This window comes from Acartia tonsa, chromosome 4 (assembly GCF_053477335.1).
Source record: "Acartia tonsa isolate MP-2025a chromosome 4, ASM5347733v1, whole genome shotgun sequence".
Lineage (NCBI taxonomy): Eukaryota > Metazoa > Arthropoda > Copepoda > Calanoida > Acartiidae > Acartia > Acartia tonsa.
This window is the reverse complement of record NC_137263.1, coordinates 32,628,620-32,654,535: the sequence shown is the minus strand read 5'-3', so window position 1 is coordinate 32,654,535 and position 25,916 is coordinate 32,628,620. Positions and strand designations below refer to the sequence as shown.

Sequence of the window (25,916 nt, the reverse complement as noted above, 5' to 3'; positions counted from 1 at the left end):
TACAAAAGTTGATGCTGTGAGTATTGGTTTAAAAAATATGACGTAACAAAAAAAAATTAGCCAATGAGAGTCCACTACGCATGCCGCCATTGGTCAATAACGGCCTCTCATTGGCTAATTTTTTTTGTTACGTCATATTTTTTAAACCAATACTCACAGCATCCAAAAGTTTTGTAAATGTTAAGGCTTGTTTATCTAATTTGGCCTATATCGATATTGTCATCCTTGATAGAATTATCTTATCATTATAATTATGATATTACATAATTTGTTATTCGCCTAAAAGAAATGAAAAACAATAAGGGTAATATAGGGGGGGGGGGTGGGGTCGTTGTCAGGATTCGAAGGAATCTTGACCCGACACAGCGTAATAACTAAAGACGTTAAATATAGTTCCTACTGCTGCTATATCAGATGCTCGACATAAATAGTTAAAATAGGGGAAATGCCTTGGTTCAAACAGTCGCAATTCATTACCATGCACAGTTAGGACTTTTGAGACAAAGGGCGTGCAATCAAATGGTTGTTTGTCTGTAGGACGTTTGGCCGCGTAATCATGCAATTCAGTAGCAAGATTTAGTTCAAAGATATACCAAAATTACACCTAATGGTGTATCCCGTCCTCTAGAGATTATCCAGGTGGGGGGGGGGGGGGGGGGGTCCACAACACTAAAAAACTATTAAACCTAACCTAACTAACTAATTATTGTTTTATTTTCAGGATGAGCTGTAATGGAACTGGAATATTAGAACATGAACTCAAAGGAAAACAACCACATAAAAAGTCAAAATAGATAATTGTTTGTAATATCCCAGTCCTTGAAAATGTCTATACTTATTTTGGCAAGAATACATTATGAACACAAATTTTATTAAATTAAAAAAAATCTTAATTAATATATTACCTGTTGTATAATTTAGAAGAAATTGATTATCTAATTCAGCAAATAGCAGGGAGGGACAGGGACATTGAACTATAAATTAAGCTAGTGCCCAAAGTTGTGGAACTGCAATAAGATAATGTGGTTACTTATTAATTAAGAAAATGTGGTTATTAACTACTTTTATTGAATTGTAAGTGATCAAACATTTCATCCAATAATTATGATTTTCAGAAGATGTAATTTCGTATATTAACACTGGATATGTAAATCAATTTACCGTCCATAGTTTAATCCTTGAAAAACTAAGAGATTTTGGTTAGGAAAATGTTATGGTTTTCTCTCTTAGTCTTATTTTAAAATTAATAATACAAATATCCATTTTAAAATGAAAGTTAAAGGATTTTAGGTTTAATTCAATTCAAAACGAAAAAAAAATTATTGTGCTCAAATTATTTTCAGAAAATTGTTTAAATATTCCGTATTTGCGTAATAAATTTAGTTGAGTAATTACCTTTCTCCTATAGTTTTGATTTAATACACAGAAAAAGGTCCATTAATCAAGTATTTTACAACATCTGTCTGGACCAATATTTTCTTAACAGTTTTTAACATTTCTCAACATATTCTACAGTTTGTACGTTAAAATAATTGATACATTGCCTATTAGATGTTGTTTTATGCTTATTCTAATGCTAAAATGTAGGGATCTAAAGGGTCAATAAACTGATGTGCATCCCCAATGATATTACCCAAAATTACCCATTCTCTAAATTACAATTAGTAGCTGAAACGTTGGACACTCAACCTAATGAACCAACGAATGAAAATACAATATAAGTCCCAGAAGTTGTAAGCCAACCGAATAAGAAAAGAAGGCGTATCAACTTTTTCACTTTTTATTTAAGATAGATAGCCGGTTCTTTTAGTAAGTAGTAGATGTAAAATTTTTCATAGAATTCAGATATGCAATCGGTTTTTTTGTAGACCTCTTATTTTTTAAGTAATTTAAGTTTTTTTTAAATAATTAAGTCGGTTTTAAGGTACTAAAACGCAACAAAATAAAAGAAGAAAATGGCCAGTATGAACAAAAATAGTAAGATCTTTAATTTGACACCTTACTTTTAAAATTCTGTTGAGTAATTATTGAAGAAATCAATTTTTTAACCTTGGTTTAATCAAAACTTTGAAGTAAAATATAATCTCCCACAGGCATAAAAAATATGGGTTCATATATACCTTTAGAATCAGAAAAATATTACGAATCCATTGTAAGCAAAATTGAAAAAAGTAAAAAAATAAAAATAATAAAAATGGCCTAACGTATTATTTTTTACAGGTAACACTTAATTGTAACTATTAATCTAGCCAATCACAAGTCTCAAAAATTGACTAATCGGGAAGCTTAACCTCAAAACCTCAACCAATAGAATTGACAAAAAAAAAGGATAATGTTCATAGAATATATACAATAGATACTACAATGAAAATAGTGAAACTTACATAACATGTAAAGAATGAAAAATTATGAACAAATAAGCTTCAATCTGTTTATAAACTTCAAAACAATGCAGTTAAAAATGCTTTATTGTTTCTTGTGTTTAAAAAATATCTGTTACATTGTATGTATATTTAATTAGGTTTATTTCAAGTTTCAAGTTTTCAAGTTGTTCAACCCTTTAAAGTTGAAAATTATGATTCTTAAAATAAACTTATATTTTTTATTATAGTTTTATAAAACTTTTTCAATTTAGCTTACAATGGATTCATAATATTTTCTTGATTCTAAAGTTATATATGTACCCATATTTTTTATGCCTGTGGAAGATTATATTTTACTTCAAAGTTTTGATTAAACCAAGGTTAAAAAAAATTGATTTTTTCAATAATTACTCAACATAATTTTAAAAGTAAGGTGTCAAATTAAAGATCTTACTATTTTTGTTCATACTGGCCATTTTCTTCTTTTATTTTGTTGCGTTTTAGTACCTTAAAACCGACTTAATTATTTTTAAAAAAAACTTAAATTACTTAAAAAATAAAAGGTCTACAAAAAACCCAATTGCATATCTGAATTCTATGAAAAATTTTACATCTACTACTTACTAAAAGAACCGGCTAGCTATCTTAAATAAAAAGTGAAAAAGTTGATACACCTTCTTTTGGGGACTAATGTGTTAAACAACCCAATATCCCCTGGCTAAAATGAGATTTAGTTTCTAAATAAGTAAAAAGTGCAAAAATAAGAAGAAAAAAAAATTAAATTAAATTATAAAGGTACAAATAAAGAGTTAAAGTAAATATGTCCTAAAAAATATCTATAAAAAAATTCGATGGCCTACTCATAAAACATGAAAGTAAATAACCTTTTCTATTAGAAACGCGGTTCTTTATCTTTAATGTAAGTGTAAAGTAAGATATATAGATAATCCTATTGATCAATAACTAACGAAAAATACTTCAGACGCTGAGACAATCCTGTTTTTCCATTATGTTTCAAAAGAATATTTGTGACTGTTGACCCTTGATTTTCCGGATAAATCTGGCGTTTAACCTATCTAACCCAGATCCTTTAAATGAACAAACCACTCATTTTCATACCCTGTCCAAAAAGAAGAATGAAAAAAATATGGCGTTTAAGCACATATCCCCCCCCCTTATTTTGATTATACTAAATACAAGTTTGGTGAACATAAAGTATAGGATGAACAAAACTTTAATTATCTTTAAATTAATTAACGCTAAAACATGTACAACTTAGTATTGGGTTTTAAAATTTAATTTTTAGTTTAAGATTTTCTGCTGTTATAGGAGAGAGTAGTTTCAAGTTCAAGTTTGACGGCTAAATTGTTTGTTTAGACATGGTTCGTTGGTCTATCTTTCATGCTAAAAAAGACCATTACTTTTTATATATAAAAAGGTTTTTGAAAAACTCTCTGACTTTTAACATCTGCTCTATAACTAACTAGTCCATCTTTAACTTTAGTAGATGTTGTCATCCCTGTTTTAAATACGAATTTTAGTAATTTTTGTTATATCCTAAGTGTTAGATTGTTTAAAAAGCATGAAACTATTTATCTTGACATCAAATTGTTTCTGAATATTGAATTTTTTGTCTGCTATGAAAAATATGTTGTTAGAAAAAAATTACACTTTCCCAACACATATGATAAGACCTCTTTTCTTCAGTTTTTTCTAAATTCTTTACAATCCTTTTATTAATCCTTTAATTCGGCAAATAAATAGCCGCTCCAAAAAGAATTAAAGAAAATCAAATTAAATCCTCAACCTATAATAATCACACATTTACACATACAGACAAACATCTTTTTTAAATAAGATTTTTATGGACGTTGGATAAGGGATAGAGCACCAGACGAATAACTTTTGTGATTTATTTGTGCAAATAGAAAATAACATTTATTTTTTGAATTTTATGATTTTCTTCATTGTTCACAAAAGACAAAATGCAATTATAAACTAATAGGTAAAATATTTGGGTTTTTTTTGCATATACTTAAGATTTAAGACTTAATATATGGTTAAATATGTTTACTTTATTTGCAATGATCCTCTCTCTGAGAATGTTTTTAACAACCAAACGGTTGTATGAACACCAATTATAAGTGGCCTGCAGCTAACGAAAATGCGAGTGAAATAGGATCTTTTTTAACCGTTTTATATAGTGGGCTAGGAAATGTATGTTCAGTTAGGAACTCTATTTATTTTCTGTGGGAAGTTTGTTGAAAGTGTTGTAAAGGAAAGGTGACACATTTTTCAAATGGGAAAATCACGGGCGCAATTTTACATATAATTAGTCAGGGATCAAGGATAGGAAAATAAATCAGAATGTCAGTATAAAAATATTAGGAGTTTTTTACACAAAATGACTGTTGAGCCCTGATACCCCCCTCACCCCCCCCCCCGCCCCCCCCACCCACCCCTTATTTTTAAAATAAAATTAATTTAAGGTTGGTGGGGTTATTTTTACAACCAATAATTTTTAACAAAGAGGATATAATTTTGTTCATTATCAATGTGAATATTTATTCATTTTTCGTCCTTTTTCTTATCCCTTAAGAGAACTGCATATCAGTACACATAGTTTAAACAATTAGATTTACTAAATTTTGAGAAACATTTGCATACATTTATTCAGTATATAAATTAATGTACATTGTATAAAGTTACCCCTTCTGTAAATTAAAATTCGGATTCTATACTAACCAAAAACATTTTAATAAAAGTACTCAAAGTTTTTTTAGCCAACAATTAAGGTAACGTGTTAAGTTTTGTTACTAGTGTAATTTACATTTCAATGCCCCCCTCCCTAATGTTTTCACAAAATGAATGCTTATCATCAGTTATGTAATTCCCTGCATCAAAGTAGACTTTAACTAATTTAGACATAATTTCATGGAAAATTATTTACATGTCTCCACCTATCCTCTGTAGCAATGGATTTATTATTACTTGGATCTTACACCAGATTATCATGTTCTCTAACAAAGTGTAACTTGTAGCCGGTTAAATAACGATATCCCCATCCCCTCCCCTCTTACTGGATGAAGGAACTGATCATTAAATGAGTTCCATGTTATCAATCTTAATTGATGACATTTTTTCCCTGTCATATTATCCACGTATATTCTATATCCAATTCTGTAGCATTATCATGTTCAGTTGCGCGCAGCCACTCTGTAACTGGATAGCAACTTGTCGACTGTAGCTTTACGTGTAGATAGAACGCCTGCTTATCGTCAGTAGGTGATAGGTTTGAACGTTGTGAAAGCCCCAGCGCTAGTTTTAGAGTGTTAGACTTTCCGACTATAAGTCAGTAAAAGCCATATTTAATATCAGAATTAAAAAAAAATTTCGGCAGGTTTGCTGGGATCCTGTGTCCGCCAGGATGGTTACACTTCACTCTTCACTGAAACGAAAGCCGTGACGATCCAGCGGTTAGAGATACCTTTTGTAATAAACACATAGACAGACACACACATGTCTAAGCATAAAAAGCGAAAATATTTAGATTCTAAAAAGTGTTTGTTTTGAAACAAACTTTTTATAAACACAACAAAATTGGAAAAAGGATTAAAAGAGAACACACAAAAACTTAACCTATTTTAGGAAAGGTGTTCATACCACCAAAAACTCTTCAATTTATTTTTTGAATTTGAAAAAATATGCTGTTGAATACTATTATTCAGGTTATTTTTATGTAGGGGACTGTAATCTGGCTTTGCCCCAAGAGGTATAATTACATCTTCTATTACCTACCCAGGCGAAAAAATAGCGAAATCGCAAAATTCGTAAAAAATTGGGGGGGGGGGTTTGTTTTTGGAGAGAATGGGGGTGTCCCACCCTCAAGAAAATAGCCCAAAACCACCACAGGACCAGTAGGTATATTCCCTGAAGAGTAGAATCCGATCGGCTCAGTGGTTACCAAGATCTTAAGGGACAGACGGACGGACAGACAGACATCGGTCTACTTTGTATTATAGACTAGCGGCTTTACCTCTAGCCTCAAGGGCTTTGCCCCAAAAGATAATTTAAAAAAATACTTCTGGTGCTGCGCCCATAGTTTAATGTTTCCCGGAAAACATTTTTTTTTTAGGGGGAGAATATTTATTGAGGATTGAGGGTGTCCCACCCCTCAAGAAAATAGCTTAAAACCACCACAGGACCAATAGGTATATACCCTAAAGAGTAGAATCCAATCGGTTCAGTGGTTACCGAGATCTTAAGCTTCAGACGGACGAACGGACGGCGGACAGACGGACGGACGGACATTAAGGTACTTTGTATTATAGATAGTACATATACAGTAAAAGGAAAACTGCCAAAAAATATCCACATTTTTTACTTATCATGGCCTGGTAAGGGCGGTTGGTGTATAGGGGAAAATTACCACCCTTTCATTTTCTCTTTTATAATCTTGTTACAAAAATTTTCAGTGAAGATTCCTATGACAAATGCGCATCTAGTCTATACATAGTTTGTCTTTATGTCTATGTCGGTTATGATTCAAAAGACAAAGACCTCATTTTTTAAGGTTTTGTGATTTCTTTTGTTGAATTTTTGCATATTCACTGTCATTCTTTTCTTTGTTATGATAACTAAGCATCTGCTGTATAACTCCATCCATTTGTTTGTCCATTACATAATTTTTTTGTGCTTCACTACTTATAGATGTTGTCATCCTTGTTTAAATCTAATGTGGTTGTTGTTGTGTTGAAGGATTTTCAAATATGTCAGATTTCGCCGCCACAAGTAATTATCCATTCCTTGATGAAACTCAAAGATCCTGGGAACAAAGGTAAATTTTCATACCAACTCGATTCATTTCCGTTAGATTAAAACCGGTTCTGAACCATGTTATGAGGACATGTAACGTTTAGTATTAAAGAAATTATTTGCAACAAAAGAAAATGCTAAAGAAAAAAAATCAAAGACCCTTTAATAAATAACTCAAATTATCAATTACATTTTTAATAATTCAAATATATAATTTTCATAACTAATTAATTGAATATAATTAGAAAATATCAGAAATTGTTTTGCCCTTTACAATACAGACGTCCATATATCATGACTTGATTGATTAACTTAAAATATTTGTGAAAGGTTACAAAAATCAAACATTTTGTCATAAATAATTGACATTTCACTACACGTTTTCATTATACAAGGATATTTACGTCAAAAAAGGTAAATCACGATACATAAAATAGACAAAAGAGCAATTACTTATGAACAGGAAATATTAAAAAATTAAAAATCACACGCACAAACAAACAAAGCACTTAAACAAAAACTAGCCTAAAACCACTGTAAGGTATTTAAAAGTCTTCCTTTCAAACCACAACTCACTTGAACCAGCAGTTTTAGAGATCTTACTACTTTACAGACAGACAGACAGGGGTAGTTTTTATAGTAGCTTCGTTGCAAATATAAATTAAAGTCTGTTCAGTTTGTGACTTAAACAAGAAAAGTTATGTACACAAGTTGCAAAGCTTTCCAAGCCTTTACTAACATTTGTAGGCACGACAAAAAGAAGGAGAGGGAGGAGAACCGAAGGGGAAAAGCCTGGGGGTGGGGAAGGATAGTCAATGACCAAACTGACTAACATTGGAGCATTATTGAGTAGGAACTAATGTAAGGTTTTTGTACTTATTATATTTTAAACTTTAATTAAATTACTCTTAAATATCAAACTGGTTAAAAAAAAATTTTTATATTTTTATATCCATTGGTTTAAATATATTTCAATGATTTTTTAATAACGCAGCATTTTATAACTAGGGCCTGTCTGTATGTCAAGTACTTTCAAGGGGCTTGATAATGTAAGGAAGTATAATGTATATTTCTTATTTAGATTTAGATTTAGTAGGAACCTCAAGGGTTACAACCCCAATAATAAATTGATAATGAAGATATACACAAACTAATGCTTTCTGCACAGGATTAAAAATATTGGTTCAAAAGTTTGTAAGCAAACGAAGGAAAAAACATGCTTGTAAAACCTGTTATAACAGTATGATTTAGATTCTATTTTCAGCTCCTTTTCGGGATATTAGGTATTTTTTTGCAATACCAACAAACTATTTTACATTTGATATAGATGAACTTTCCAATCTTACTGTATAACCATTTACTATTCGTTTGCTTGTTATTGCCTTGCTACTTATAGGAATAAATGTCCATGTTTTCGTGTGTGTGTAAGTAAGTATGTGCGTGTGTGTTAGTGGGTGTATAAGTGTGTGTAATCCTACCTAATACCTATCCAATTTCCCGTTATGAATAATTTTCATGTAATGCAAATAAACCTTTATCATTTAATAAACAAAAGAATTAATGTACTAAACAAAAAAGATTAAAAGTTTTCATTTAACCTAAATATTTTTACCATAGACGTTGTGCAAATTACTATGGTTCGGCAGTTTCGCGTCAGCTGCCTTAAGAAAATCAACCTTTTGCAATATATAAAATCAGCTGGAAGTCTAAACCTGAACCAAATGTCTTTTCCCTCTTTTCAGCAAAATTGTTGAAGAATCCAAACGGGCTTAAATTTGAGGCTTAGTTGGGGCTGCCAAGCCCTGATAGGTATGTGATAACTAAAGCTTCTCTTTTAACCATTCCAAATATCTTAATTTATGTTTGTTTAGGGAGTATATAAAGTTGGCGGCAGTATGTTGCACTTTCTTCATCTCCATCTTTGGAAACCTGCTTGTAATTGTGGCTGTGGCGAAGCATAAACAAATGAGGTAAATACTTTCATAATCAATGTAAATGTACGAAAGTAACAAGTACATGGACAGTTAATCACTAAAACACTCCTTGTAAAAATTTTCTTTGGTATGTATTTATTAGAAGAAAAAAAAATCTTGATATGTTTATAAAACCTTAGAGAAAACCATAACACAAAACTAAAAGTAATACCTCCTCCCTTTTTATAATAAAAGTTTACCTTTGGTAGCAAATTAATATTGGATGTAAGTCTATATTTATATTTTGTTTATTTTTTCATTGCATCTTTGCGTGTTAGATTTTATGACCGTTTTCGGTATATGTATTCAGTTATGGTCAGTATTATCTGTGTTTAGAAATATATTTCTGTATATGTATTCAGTTATGGTCAGTATTATCTGTGTTTAGAAATATATTTCTGTATATGTATTCAGTTATGGTCAGTATTATCTGTGTTTAGAAATATATTTCTGTATATGTATTCAGTTATGGTCAGTATTATCTGTGTTTAGAAATATATTTCGCCTTCTCAAAATTAATGAAATTTAAAATTGAAGACAAACAGAAAGGATTGTAAAATATATTTTAGTTTTCACTTTTGTTAATGAGAAAATTAAAATCTATATTTAGACCAAGGCCTCGCAGTCCCTGAAATTTTAGGGTAACCAGCTGCGGTTTGGGATTAATTCTAAATTGGCGGCTAAAATTGAAATGTTTGCTGCTGCTTTATTGTCTATTTAGTGGTAAAAAAAGAGCAGCGGCTGATATGCATCTGAATACGGCTAAGACAACCGAAAATATTTCGACATTTAATCTGTTAATAAATTGACGCTTATTAACGATACAAATATGTTAAGTCAAAGTGGTAAAAAATTTGCTGATTTTTCCCAAAGTGCCTATCAAACACTATACTCATTCAACCTATCTTTAAATAAATTTTTAAAAAATAATACCTGTGGGGCAGCCTAGTACAAAATATAACCTAACCTAACTTGGCATAAAATAATAAAAAGACAAACTAAAAATACCCCCTCCCTTATTTCCAATTTATTTAAAATAAACAAGGGGGGTGTTACAATGCTCGTCAGGATACTTTGAAGGAAAGCACAACTAATTTTGTTTTATTGAGACACCATATGAACTATAGGTATCTATAATTAGAGAAAGCTCGCACTTTTTACTCCAAAGAATTTGCCAAAAATATGAACAGTTTTAATAATTAACAAGGATGACAACATCCATAAAAGCGAAGCTCTGAAACGGTAGGACAAACGGACATTAACACTTGTATAATGTCAGAACTGAATAATCAGAATGCGAATGTATAAGAGTCAAAGCAAAATTGTAAGTAAATTTGTTGAAAAACTGCTTGATACAGGATAATGTTTATGGACATATTTACATTTTTAGGACTTGATTATAGAGTTGCTTCGCTTATAAAATTGTACTTTGTTGTCCCAGGAATCAGTATACCAAAAATCAGACCAATCGGATAATTAGGTCACATACAAATTTGTTGTTAAAAATGTAAAAAAATCAACATGTTTAAAATGGACGTACGGACATTCTGGTAATGATTATAGAGTTGCTACGCTTTCTAAATCGTACCTAACTATTACAGGAATCACCATGCAAAATTTGAAATCGATAGGACAATTCTAACATGCCTTAATTAACGAAAAAAGCTATTTAAAAAAGTAAAAAAATCAATATGTTAAAAATGGACGTACGGACATTTTGGTAATTATTATAGAGTTGCTACGCTTTCTAAATCGTACCTAACTACTAAAGGAATCACCATGCAAAATTTGAAATCGATAGGACAATTCTAACATGTCTAAATTAACGAAAAAAGCTATCCGTTACGGACGTACGGACGTACGGACGTACGGACGGACGGACCGACCCTAATTATAGAAAAGCTTCGCTTTTAAAAAGGATTAACCACATATCATTAACAATAAATATGTGCTAGCTTCATGTATGTTTCAACGGACTGGGTGCCCCATATATTTTGCCTATTTGATCGCAAATTACCTTTAATGTTTATGTTTTATGACTATGTTTTGTCTCAATATAAGTAAAAAATTCAAAATAAAAAAATACGCGTATATAATTAACATTCTTGAAATTCTGAAACTTCAATAGGATATTTCACTGCAATCGGATTAAAAGAATGCATGGTAATTCTTTCTAGTTTTGTCTTTTATATTATTTTTTGAAGACCCTGTATATGTTCACATAGACAGACAGAAGTACAAAAGTATCAAATCAATAAATAGATACAAAGTAATTATACAAATTATAATCATTATTTGTTAGATTTACAAAAAAAGTCTTAATTTACGACCTAAATAAAAAACAAGACCGCAAACTTTTGTAACACACAAAGATGACCTAAGTTGTAAGTTGTGTTATGGATTTTTAAAATCATTATATGCCCGATCCTTTAATATTGAAAAATTGCCAATTAACAAAATTTAAAGAGGTTTTCATAAATCAAAGTCATTAGATGGTTTTGAGCTATTTTACCCCTAGATACCTGGGTCTGGTCTTAGCTTACGCAATAATCCAGTCAAATGCGCTTATTCTGTCAAACTTTTTAAAATATGCGTTTAATTATACTAGGCGTTTGGTTAGACTAAATAAGCGGATTTGACTGGAAGCTTGGTCACAATTTTACGGATTATTGCGTAAGCTACTATTCCCTTTGATAATTTCTTATTCCAAGACACTTATAAAAAAACAACACTTAACGGCCGAGCCCTCAGTCTGGACCTTGATCAAATGGAAGTTACTGATTTATGCTTTTAAGAAAAGCTTTCTAACTTTACTATTCCCAATACATAATTTTAAAATTAACTGCGCAGCCATTTAAACAAAACAAACTGAAGGATTCTGTGTTTATATTTGAAAATTGTATAGAATGGCTTAAATCTGTTTACAGTAAAGATTTTCCTCATATGAAAAGTACTTGAAATGAAAGGACACAAAGCTTGGAAAAATATGTATATTTACTGTATATTTACAGTTGGGTGCATTAAACTAAGTTATACAATATAAGTAAAAAAATAATTCACCACTTTCCTCCTTATCACAAATGTAGGATTACGATTTTATAAAGGACAAAAGTTATATGACATTTCAAACCGATTTCTTTGATATGTCATCCATTTTCATACGTATATGGTATTTACAATACATGGAACCCTTACAAAAAAAATTCTTTTTTGTTTTTTCTTAAGTTCTGTCAATAATATTTCTGCCTCTTGTTACAGGATTTCTATTTGTACTTGAGACTTGGTTTAGTTCTCCAAACTGTTTAGAATATTGTGTACACTGTACATACAAGTTTATAAATTCATAAATGTTACACAAACATAACAATTTTTTGTGTTCTAATATGTAATTCCTGTTTTAATATTATATAGCCGTCGTAAGTTCTATAGTTGTTGGAAATTTGACCTTTACTTCTACCCTTTTGCAAATACTAGGACAAAAATCAAGTCTAGATCTGCAACTAATTGGATCAACAGAAACCCATTGCAGTAAAATTCAACCACATCATTGGTTAGACAGTGTATGTATTTTGTTTTTTGTTTACTCGTATAATAAGTCAGCTATAAATAGTTGAATTTCTTAGAATAACTTACTTTAGTCCAAAAATTTTGTATAATTGGACAAAATCATATGTGACTATTGACTAAATTAAATAATGTCTTCGTCTGCTAGAGATTTCTTTTTAAGTTTGACGGATTGTTATGTCTCATTGATCATAAATCTATTGCTTTTACTTACTATGATTATTCGTTTAGGATTTCCCTTGTCGTCCTAAGAAACTACTGAAATACAAATTATTTAAACAACTTAAGATTAAAACTAAATTAATAATTTGAAATTTTAAGAAAAAAAATATTTCTATTTTAACGAAAATAATTAAAAAAATTTAATTATTAAGAGTTTCATTAAAAAAATCAGTAGTTGATATTGATAATTGGTACATTAATAATATTTATTAATCTTTTTGAGGTTTTTAATTAAAAAGTACTTAAATAGTACATGCTTAACAGAAATCATAAAATTAAGGCTTTTTTAGATTAATTTATCTTTTCATACTATAGACAACTTCCTGTGGATAATAAAAATTGGTATTAATTTTAGTTTTATATTTGTGGAAAACTATCTATAATACGATGCTATACATGATTCTTCAGTATGGCTGAGAACCGGTTTTAATCCAGCGGATTAAAAAAAATCCATAGACAACCATAAAAAATTTTGATGCTTTTTTAAAACAACTATACTCAGCCTATCTCCCTTCCCACAAAAAAAACTTTTACACCCCCCCCCCCCCAGGAAAAGGGTTTAAAAGAGTTTTCTTAGAATAAATAATTATATTATCTAAATAAAAGTTTAGTTAAAATTTGAAAAATTGACTAACCCCAATTAGTGAGTAATATCAAATTTGATGTCCAAAGTGTAACTTTTTATTTCTCTAGTCTCGCGCGGACGGTCACAATTTAACCTTCGCTTTAAATGATTTATTAGTGAAAGAAAGTTCCGTAGTAAGCTTTGAAATATTGCAAAATAATTTTTGCTGCCATATGTCAATATATTAGAGGCAAAATATCCCAAAATACCATGCAAACAGGGATATGCCAATGAAAAATAAAGTAAGACATGTACTAAATTTTTCCTAAGCAAGGTTGTCAACATCCATAAAAGCGAAGCACTACAAAGAGAAGGAAGGACAAACGATCAAAAAAACATGTAGAGTGTCATAACATAGTAAGCAGAAAATTAATTTGTAAGTCTAAACAAAATTGTACAGTAAAAAGATATTTTATTATACCAAAAAAACGATACGCTTTCTAAATCGTTCTTAATAATTGTAATAGATAATTGTAATAGGAATCATCCTGTAAAGTTTGAAATATATAGGACAATTCTTTCATGTCTAAATTATAAGAAAGATCAACTTTTACGGACGGACGGACCGCCATAATTATAGAAAAGCTTGGCTTTTAAAAATGACATGAAAGATATGAGATAGATATGAGTGTATCAACTATTGTCCTGTCCCTGATTGCCTGGATAAAAGTTCATGTTTTGCACGTCTGTCTTGCTATAATAAGCAACTCAGCCTTTTTTTTGTTGATAAGATTACATAAAGTTGAGGTCTTTAAAAGTCACTTACGGTTGGTAATTATTTGAAATATTTAGATAATTTCAATAGAACACTATCATTTAAACGTTTAACTGTCCCTTTGTACACAAATATAGCTTTCTTTTAGTCTGAAATTTATTAGGGTTTTTTTGTAATCGTTTGTATTGTCCTTGTTAAAAAGGAAAAAAAGTTTGCTAATTATTATATGTTTAATAGACTATAAAATTTTCATTCCATTTTCATGTTTTAACAAGAAAAATTATGTACATAAGATGGGCAGCATAATTAGGATAATTATAGTTCAAATTAAGAGGAAGAAAAAAACGATTACGAATGGAAAATATCAAGAATAAAAAAAAATGTTGATTCCATAGATACCATGGATTTACATGCGTAACTTTATAGTAGCTGTGCTACTATAAAAATGAAAAATTAGTATTAGAGAGCTGCAAAACTATTGTATACATATATATGAATGTATATTGTATATCTGTATGTATTCACATAATAAGTGTTTTGTTTGTTGAAACTAGAAAGTGACCTTTTTAAAAGTTATTATGTACAGTTTAGCTAAATATATTCTTATAAAAAAAAGATGATTTATTTTAAGGAATAAGACAATATTCCGACAATTCAAGACCGAACCTCTTTAAAATGGGTTTCTAATTAACAAAGTCTAAGTCATTGAACCTAGTAAAAGTGTCTGACTCTGATTTTGACGTAAAAAAATTAGCCTGTAAGAGGCTAGTATACACTGTAATTGATCAATGGTAAAATTTATAGTGGCCTCTCATTGGCTAATTTTTTTACGTCATAATCAGAGTCAGACACTTTTACTAGGTTCGAGTCATTCAAATGGCAGGGAACTCAAGGGATTATAAATTGATATACATTACGATAAACAAATTAACCCCATATGTAGGTCAATTTTTTTGGTGGAAAAGATTAAACATTGAAGTATTTTTACGACCCAATAGGGATTGACAACCAAAGTAAATTTTCAGTTTCATTGGTATTATACCAAATTTATTGTTTCGTGTAATATATGCCTTGAGATAAGGTTTATTAAGTAACCTCTATGTGATGTTAGTCTAACGTTCATTAGCTATACTATTGTACTTTGTACTGGCCTAAAGTTTACTTTTTAAAACTTATCTTTTTAATCCTTTTTAACACCTTTTCATATTTTTCATTTTTTCTGCAGTAAAAGCAAATTTTCCAAAAATTATTTTAAAAAATGCAATATTTGAAGTTAGAAAGAGGATGAAAAAATGTAGTCGTAGGCAAATTTTATTAGCGTAGCCTCTCTGATACTAATAAATTGATGTCTGTTTGTCTGTTTCTTTTAGCGGTGCATTTTTCATCAAGCAAATCGAAACGCTGAAAGAAATGTCTGAAATAATTTTATTTACACGTTTATGTGTGCGTCTGTTTGTTTTCGTGTATTTAAAGCTTCGTTTCAATTACGTGAGACTCTTGATAGTGCATATACAAAAATGACGTCATATAATACAAATGACCAATGATAGGCCAATATACAGACTAAATTACCAATAACTGGTGAGTAAACATTTTATATGACCAATGGTAGGCCAGTATGGCGTAATTTTTTATAGGCACTAAAAAAGGCTTTGAATTGCGTCCTTGAATTCTCTATATATTTATTATTATCGATTATTTTTATATTTTAACAGCTGTTTTGATCTTGACTTGTTCTTGATTTTGAGATATTTGACATTGCGAAAAAAAAGTAAGAGACATTAGGAACTGGTTATATCAATTTTTAATGTAGCAAAGCTAATCCAAATCTTGCTCTGTTCACATATTAGTCTCAGTCAAAGATGGCTCATTTTAATACATTTATTTCACCTTCCTTTCGGCCTCCCCCCCCCCCCGAAAAATTGAAATACTATTGGCGAAATTTAATTTAGAAAATCAATTGTTCTATCCGCCGCCCCCCTCCCCTCTGCATGCACTGACAAACATAAAAATATTCTTGACATCCTTTCTTCAATTTGAAGGTACACACTGTAAAATTACTTCCTACCTTAACCCATTATTGATTATAAAAATATGAAATATAAACTACAGAATAGACAAGAACAATCTCCATCAACACATTTAAAAGCCTAATCAAAAGGTCTTAAAATTTAAGACTTCTAATATACCAAAAATAATAAAAATTTTGAATATTTTTTTTAGAGTGGATGGTTTAGGTAAATATTGCAGAGTATAGGTTTTGTTGTTGAATACCATATAGAATAATAATACACATACCAAGGTTAAACAAGCTCAAATAAAATTAGATTATGTTTATGTAGAACCCATAAAATAATAAAAATAGCCAAATCTTTATAATTATCATAAAAAAAATCTTTTGCTTAAAATAGATCTTCTGAAATTTTGGTATTTTAACAAACTTAGATATCAAACATAATATTCAGAGCATTAAATCAAAGTAAAACATAGAATTTAAAACAACATTCATTAACCTAAAACCAAAACTTTCAAGCTGACGGACTGTCAAATTGGGTTATATTATTGATGTATGAGAATCTTCATAAGAAAACTACAACGCATATTTTATATAAAGATCCTATTTCCACAACAGTATAATGAATGGACTTGAGTTGTAGAGTAGATACTCTTTGGTCATGTAAATTAATACTGAGAAATTTTTAACGTAAGGTTATAGTTGTTAAAGATTTCATATACAAGCTCGTCTACATATTTTAATTGATAATTCTATATTACTAAAACATAAATTCTGCTAAAACAAAGAATACTAAAAGTTATAGGGAGAAAAAATGAGAGATAGGAAGGAATACAGTGGATTAAAAAGTGACTGCCACAGAATAATAATAAGCTTAGAGTAGGAGTGTGTTTAGCCAGCAGCTAACTTTACCTTTGTTTGGATTATTGAACAAAATAAAAACATCTGTTCCTCAAAAACATCAAATTTTTTATGGAAAAAAGAGTGAGATATCCGTAAAATATTCTAGAAATACTAAAAATTTACTAGTATATATCAATTAATGAAGATAATTTATTAGATGGAATAACATCAGGAAGGGAGGGGAAATTGAACTTTTCAACTAATAATTTCTTTTTATTTCTTCACCTTTGAAGATTTAGATCACCATTGGATCATCACTTTAATATGATACAAATTAGTCCTTATGAATAAATATAAGGGCAAATTTGCCATCAATTTAGATTGCTTATAATGACCTCATTATTTGTTAGTTCGTTCATCCAGTGGGAGGTTAGGGTAAGGGGTAAAGGCGATCGATAGGGGGTATCGTTAGTTTAGACAGCTTCGAGTATCACTTTATCAGAGTAAATGAAAATCAGGTGCAACATCAAGTAATAATATAGTGGTTTCTTAAAACTTATTTTGCAGAGCTATTTGCAGTACTGCAAAAATAACATCAAACTTGCCAATAATCCAGTCTTTAGAATACCCAAACTCTGCTCTTATATAATTAATAATAAACAGAAGGAAAGTAGTCGTTTGTGAGTCTACTACTTAAGGTCTTAGGAACGACTTTAAAAGACCAGGAGATATAATTTCCAGAAACCTCATTTAGAAAATGTATTTAATAATTAGTAATACCTCTAGTGGATTTATTATTACTTGAATGTTACACCAGATTATCATTTACTCTAATAATGTGAAACTTGTAGCTGGCTAAAATATCAATAATATCATTCACCCCATTTACCTCATTCCCTCCCCTCCTACTGGATGAATGAACTGACCAATAAATAATGTTCAGGTTAGCAACCAAGATTGACTACAATTGACTGTCACACGTATATTCTAGATCCATTATTTCACTTTTAAACTTTCTGCTTTAAAACAAGAATAAAACCTTTCATTAAGTCGAAGCTTAAAAAGACAAATGTAAGGAAAAAATCTTTAGAAGCAAGAACCAAAACCCATTATAATTGCAAGTTCCTTAATGTGCATTGAGAACCTTCTAATTTGTAAATAAGTTACGCGTTTATTATCCTGACTAACTAATTTTACTAGAAATCCTTTTTAAATAGGATGATTCTTTCATGTTATTTTACATAAGTTTTTTTCCTTTTTCATTTATAACTAAAATTGAAAGTGGAGGAGGTTCGACTAGATGCCTCTAGGGGCGTGGCCGCTAGTATCTGCAGTACTAAAGCTTCTGTTTCAAATACATAAGTTTTTTCTTCTTCATTCTAAAACTAATATTAAAGTGTAGAGGCCTCTTGGGGCGTAGCCGCTAGTATCAAAGAAAGTAATATATCCGCAGTACTAAAGCCCCTGTTTGAAATACAGGAAAGTTTCCAACAAATATTACATTTTTCAATTTCTTTACAAATAAAGTTTTCATAAATTGTACATGTCAAACATTTATTTTCCTTTCAAGGATCATTGATATGTTTCATACTAGAGGCTTCGCCCATAAGAGGTTGGTAGTTGAAAAATAATTAATTGGGCCATATCTATATATATAATTTTTCATTTTAAATATCAAAGAGCACATGAAATGCCCAGTACCAAAAAATCCAATGTTCTCCAAAAGCAAGCTTAAACTTAGTCCTTGGTGTAGTTGGAATTTATCATGTTTTGTAGCGAAGTTACCCTAACATTTTAAATGTCCGTCTGTCCGTCTTTTTTTAGTATTATCATAAAGGGGGAGGTAGGTTGTGCTAAAATTCCGTAAATGTGTGAGTTTTACGACTTAAAAACAGTAGTAGAACAATAAAATTCATGTGGACTTTTTTTAAAATTGTCTATACATAGTTCTCTTCAATAAAGAATACACATATTTAGTGAATATTATCGTTTTACTACTGTTTATAAGCCTTAAAAGTCACACCTTTACGGAATTTTAGCACAGCCTACATCCCCCTATGTTAGTTTCTACTTAAGTTAGACTACTACATTTCTTAAGGTTCTTTAACATACTCTAACAATGCCCTTTGGTTTGTCTGTAATAATGAGATTTTTTAGCTTTTCTTTTCTTGATGTTGGCATCCTTGTTCCTTTTTTCAACTATTGGAACTATATACTTGCTGTTTACATGGTTGTGTGTAAGTGTTTGTGAGTATTTTGTGCTTTATTTTTATTGTTATGGGTTTATCACACATGTTTTTAAGCATTTCTATCACTTGGGCGGGTTTGTTGGAAATGTATTTTAGTAATATAGCTTATTCATATGTAGCAGAAAAAAAATTCTTTTTTCTATGTATAATTCTTTACTTTTCTATTTAATTCACTTTGTTAGTATAATTTATTCGTTACTAAAACTACAATTAACCTTGTTCAGAATACGTAAATAGTTTGGTAATTAGCTTTTTCGTTTCATGATATTAAATGTTTTACAAATGTCAAAAGAACATTTTTTGTGACATTTCGTTCTTATAAAGGCATTTTATAGTAAACACGAAATGTATAAATCAACAGAGCTAATCTTTTATAAACTATTAATCCTTATAAAAAGTAACAGAATATCTGTCTGTACCGAAGGATCTCGCTAACCACTGAAACGATATTCCTAAAAGGTCCTATGAAGGATTAAAACTATTTTTGTGGTAGGGTACCACCAACCTACCAAGAGAAATAACCCCTGTCGTTGCCTCTATTTAATCATAAATGATTATTTTGTTAAATAAAATGTGTATTTTAATGCAATGAAACAAGGATTAGGATAATGTATAGAGGGTTAATGCTAAACTTTTCTTTTAAAAAAAAGAGGTTCCGCCATTTTTAAGATCTTACCGGTCTTATATACACACACATTCATCCAATTACTTTGAAAATGGAAGATTATTATTTAAAAGTTGACTGTTAATATATTTAGAACCACCATAAACTTCTACCTGGTAAACTTATCAGCAGCTGACATCATGATCTCTCTCTGGTGTCCCTGGACCTCTCTCATCAACTCCACCAGCAAGACCTTCGTTCTGCCCTTCCTCTTCTGCAAGGTGGATGTGTTCTACCGCACCACCTGCTGCTTGGTCAGTGTTCTCACTTTGTCGGCGATAGCCTTTGATAGGTAAGCTTTTACAATCCTCAGCTTATACCAACAACAAAATCATTTCGGAAAAAAATCACGAAACATATATGTCTTTTTTTATCTGTCGTTGGGGGGGTCAACACATAGTAAAATCGACAACCTTATCTGTCCCCCAAATATCATTTTAGATTTATTTCGCTTGTTGGTTATGCCATATTCCTGGCCTTTGCTAGTCGTTGGATATCTTATTGGTTCATTTTCAAAACGTGTCATACAAGATAAGGTAATAAAATAACTGTTACTAGCAGTAACATAAAATAGGGGTTAATACCTTTTTTTAGAAATAGGCTTAAATCATTTTAAACATGCAAGAAACCCTATGTCACCCTGAAATCAGATGCTAGTCAAAGCGTTTAGGGCAACTTTTAACGCTTTAACATTGTTATTTTATTGGCATTTTTGTATTTAAAAAATGGGAAACTATTCTGCAGTGTAGTTTAATTGGTTGAATTACTTATACTTTTATTCTATTAAAGTTTTAATATTTAAATATGTTTACGTCATTATGTTTAGCTGCAATGTTTTAAGTAGCGCAGGTGAGCTACAATCAGGTCATATCAATTGTCCGTGTGTTCGTCACTCCGACCGAAAAATATGTGAATATACCCTTTCCTACTTTATATAAAGTTTGAAGATTTATTTCTGAAGCTTAACTACGTAACTTAATTGAGTTTTCCTTTCTAGAGAGGCTTCATATAGGTCTCTTAGTGGTTTTAGGCTATTTTTTAGACTTAATTTTTTTTTTACTTAATCCTTTGAATACAGAGCCATTAGGTGCTAAGGGCGCAGCCCCTAGTGTATAGAAAAGGTGGTTGAATTTAAACAATATGATTATATTTTTAGTTTTTATTTTCTTGGATAATTATAATGTTGTATTTTTGTTTTGCTAAATAAGAATACACACAGAAATAAGCATGTCCATTAATATTCTATTAAGATGAAATACACAAAAAATAAAAGTGTAAACTTATTCATTCTTAAGATAAATACTATCTTAAAATCTTATGAATTGTAAATTTAAAATCAGCACTATAAAAAGATTTTATTTTATCCTCTTCTTATACATTTAATTTTCTTTACATGAAGAAATAATTTCGACTAAAATTATTTAAATCTCTGCTATAATTGGTCCAAATCATCCTTGCTTTCAAATAATCTATTCATTACAAGTCTATTATGTGAAGAAAATGTATTCATGATACACGCATCTCTGAAAATGTTTAGAAAGATCCATTTTTCAGCAAATAGGCAGACAACAACCCCTTCCATACTTTTTTCTAATAGTAATATGAAAGGAGGCTACGGCTAGTAAGCACTTTTTTTGACATTGCAGAGACTTTTCAAATACAGGGCCCTAACCAAAACCATTTAAGCTAATATATTCAAAATGTAATCTAACATAATTTTCTAACAATGATACAACAATATTAGCTTTTAATTTTCCTACGAGGGGAGATATAGATGACCCAATTGTGAAAAAATGTGATTTTGCACAACTGTTTTTTTATACTTGAGTGAGAAGTAAAGAAAGTGCTAAAATGAAAACTAAACATTTAATATATTTGTTTGTGTATTCTGAGCGTGGGTGTGCCTTCTAAACAGCCAGGCTTCTCTGTTAGCATGCTGTATTTTTTACATATTCTGAGCGTGGGTGTGTCTTCTAAACAGCGAGGCGCCTCTGTTAGCATGCTTTTTTTTACATATTCTAAGCATTGGTGCTCCATCGTGGCAGCAACGCTTCTCTTTTAGAATCATGTTTTCATATATCACTCAGAATATTTTAGAATTTAAAGAGCATCCGTATGATTTTGAATATTTTTTTAAAATTTACACTTACCTAAGAGTGCTTAAAGTATTTATGTGCTCCGCTCTTACGTTGTCATTTAAAATATAGTTTTGATCTTGTTGAAATATAGCTTTCATTAAAAGTAAAATCCAATAAAACCAGCAATTTCTGAGATCTTTAGCTACAGACAAAAAAAACCTACTACTTTGTATTATAGGAAAAATATTATGCAAAAAAATCACTTATACTTATGGAGTTTAAATTAAAATTTAATGTACGGCATACCTCCCCCTCTTCAATGCTCTGCGTATACAAAAGCCGAAATGGGGGAAGGTTAATTTACCTTTACTATCAAATTGTGTAAATTGTGTACAGTATTATATGTATTTCATCATTAGCTAGTGCTACACATTTACAAACATTACTATAATGTACGTATTATATATTCAACTCAAATGCTTTGCTAAGTTCAAAAATACATAAATATAATTTTTTTCCATTTTATTAACAAAGTGTAAAATCAAGTAAAATTCATTCGTTTGATTAAAATTTAAATATTTTTCATCAAGGCCATTCTGAGAAAAATAATCTTAAAGATTAATCTAAATTTAAATAATTTTGCCTTTTTGATGCTGCTGCGCTGGTCATGATTCCTCCCCCCCCCCCTCCCTTATGCAAATATAGCGATTAGTCCCTTTCGTAACATCGCCCCTTATGGGGCGATTCGTCGTATTTTTAAAATTGCTTTTTTTAGGTTATTTTAGGTTAGGTTAAGTGATTGCCCCACAGGTTAAGGTAATTGGCCCCGCAGGGTTAAAGCCCCCCGCAGCGGCTAGAAATAGGAGAAAAGCAACTGTGAAAAATACAAAGAATCGCCCCATAAGGTGCGATGTTACGAGAAGGACTATACCCCAAATATATCTTAAGGGTTTGCTGCGAGTAAGGAAAAGAGACTCAAAATAATTTTACTCGTCAAATAAGAATCCATCAAACATTTTCAAATTTGAAAGAAACGCTCCCAGTGTAAGTTTAATTTATCCTAATGTTTTAGAAAATTTTAATTTATTTTTCTGACAATAATAGAACAAGACGTAATTTCATTACTTTAGTTCAGGTGTATCCTGGGATAAAGGGAGGACTATGGAGAAATGAATTAATTTATCGTGCCCATAATAATTTTGTTCACAATTGTCTTATATAACCTTATTAAACAATAAGAAAGATTTAGATTAAATTTTTCGTAATTATCCTTCCCTTCTCTGGGCTCCCTGTGTGTATTCAAGATAAACAATTGAAAAATTAAATTATTTTTTCTTTCTTTTTTAAAATCTTATTACATGAATAACATAAGATTAATTTTTCCTGCTAAAAGCTTAAGATGTCTCATTGTCTGCGTGTGGATGCGTGTGTGGGTGTGTCTGTATACGTTTAAAATCAGGATCTAAAGAGATAGGACAATGGCCGATGTATTGACTTTCATCCGAATGATGATACACAAAATTTTTAATTTTTAGGACTTTTTGAAAAAAAAGTCTTTTAGTGTTTGGTTCTTCCACCAATTAAAAAAAATTTCAATGCTCTCTCGTCATTTTTGTAGATTACAATTAGTGAGTGGTTAAAATGTTAGGACACTCAACTGAATGAACCAACCAAACAAAATTCAATAAAAGGCCCCAAAGTTGTAAGTTTAACGAATAAGAAAGCGTCATTTTAAAACTTCGGATATTAATGTAATAAATAGTCCAATTTCCCCTCCCTCCCTGGTTTTAGTCTACATTATACGGTGAAGGACCAATACCTTACGAAGAAAAAATATGAAAAAAAATAGTAGTTTTTGTACTAAGAAGATAAATACATAGAATATCATATTTTTATAATCAGGTGATTTCCCTCAAGGCACTATAAAGCACCATGAATGTTAATTTTTGTAAAGAGAGTGCTGTTCATAAAGACCATGCTAAAGATTCAGCTAATCATTTACAAAAGTCTCGCTTATGTACATCCGTCCCTGTTATTTTTGTTAATCTGTATTTTAAAATATTTTGTTTTCTTCAGATTTCTGGCAGTTATATTTCCTCTGCATACAAGGGTCACACAGAGGAAAGCCAGGTAAGAGTATTTCCATTATAGCTTTGAAACCGTTAGATATCCGCTGTGTAAATATATGTATAAGCATAGATGTATAACCCAGAAATTAACATGGCTCCAGTTGAGGAGACCTTTTTTCGTCTGCTAGCAAATTGCTCTTTTGTAGCGACTTGGCTGTGTTTATATTTCCGACACTATTGACTGATCAAAGACCAAATCGAAAGACGGCACAGGGACCCAACCCGTGGGTAGGGTTACAAATATATCGTTCCCCCTCTTTTCTTTTACTTTAATGCAACAAGTATAAAGAGTGGAGAGGAATAAGGAAAAATTAAGCTAAAATAGATCAAAATAATATAATTGACCGTTAGCCTCTACTCTGAATATAAATCAAGCTTTGCTCACAGATTAGTAATGTGAAGAATAAACTATTATCCCAGAGTAGCTTTTCTAACAGATCTTTAGAATACTTGTATATACAGATAACTACCTGTCTCTCTTTTTCAATGACCTTAATCTTCTGCTGATAAATAACTGCTACTTGGCTGTGTTAATACACACCACACCATTAGTTGATTTTCAATGACCCAATTGAAAGTTGGTACAAGGTCAGTGCGATGGAGAGATACAGTTATTCAACCCTTAACATTTTCTAACCTAAATAAACTTGTAAAAGCTACGGAGAAAATACGACGAAACCAACTACTTCGTTTTATTTCCATGATCCGAATATATATAGTATAGCAGCTCTTAGTAACTTCTCTGAGTGAATTATCATAGAATAGTAACGTATAGAATCAACAGTTTTAATATCTCATAGAAAGGTACATTTAGAATTTGGATCAATTCTATTCACAAAATTGTAACGTGTAGAGTCAACCATTAGCCTGTAATAAGAATAAGAAAATTATCATTTCGTTTTACCTTTTTCATATTCTACCTCATACGTTCTATTTAGTTGAAATATATGTATGTATACGCATATATATGAACTATAGTAAAGTAGTGAAATGCAGAAAATAGAATATGATTATGCAAGTTTTTGCAGCCGCAGAGTTTATTAGCGGCTGCCTAAGGCTGCGAAGTTTTGAAAGACATAATTTAAGCTGCGTTTATGGATACCTTAAGAATATTGAGTAATAGTTTAAATTATATAAGATATACGTGGATGTTATTACTGAAAAAAATTTTCGTCAATTTAGGTTGCTATTTCCCCCGTTATTGTTTGTTTAGTTAGTCCATCCAGTAGAAGGGGAGGGGATGGGGGTCACGTTATTCTAGCCCTTTGCGAGTTTCACTTATAAGAGAAAGTAAAATTTGGTGTAACATCTAATTGATAATAAATCCATTAATTGTTTGCATGTTGTTCATGCAAATAATCCATTAATTGTTTGCATGTTGTTCATGCAAATAATGCTGCCGTATATTTAAAGCAGCCGCAGCCGCATTGGTAGCTGTGTGCAATATGTGCATGTTGATTTTACTTACCACAAGAGAGCTGCTTGCGGCGGCTGCGGTGTGTCAATAAGTTTGCTTAAAATGGCAGCTGAATAGGACTGGACTGCGGTAGAAAAGATATGTGATAATATATTCTATGAATTGTGGATTATGCACCACAAACAAAATTCTACAAAGTTTTCAAGTACCTTATTCTCATTGTAAAAGTCATTGCAATGTAGTAA

At 30.6% G+C, this 25,916-nt stretch overlaps 1 protein-coding gene across 1 annotated transcript in view; it reads left to right on the top strand.

The window, feature by feature from the left end:
• LOC145318300 (orexin receptor type 2-like) overlaps positions 1 to 25,916 on the top strand; it is an 84,861-nt gene that overhangs the window by 16,724 nt on the left and 42,221 nt on the right. The window contains exons 2-6 of the mRNA XM_080159610.1: positions 722 to 767; positions 7,124 to 7,200; positions 9,050 to 9,148; positions 20,142 to 20,339; positions 24,202 to 24,255. Coding sequence (XP_080015736.1) covers positions 723 to 767; positions 7,124 to 7,200; positions 9,050 to 9,148; positions 20,142 to 20,339; positions 24,202 to 24,255 — 473 coding nt within the window. The 5' untranslated portion in view covers position 722. The remainder of the gene's footprint in view (positions 1 to 721; positions 768 to 7,123; positions 7,201 to 9,049; positions 9,149 to 20,141; positions 20,340 to 24,201; positions 24,256 to 25,916) is intronic.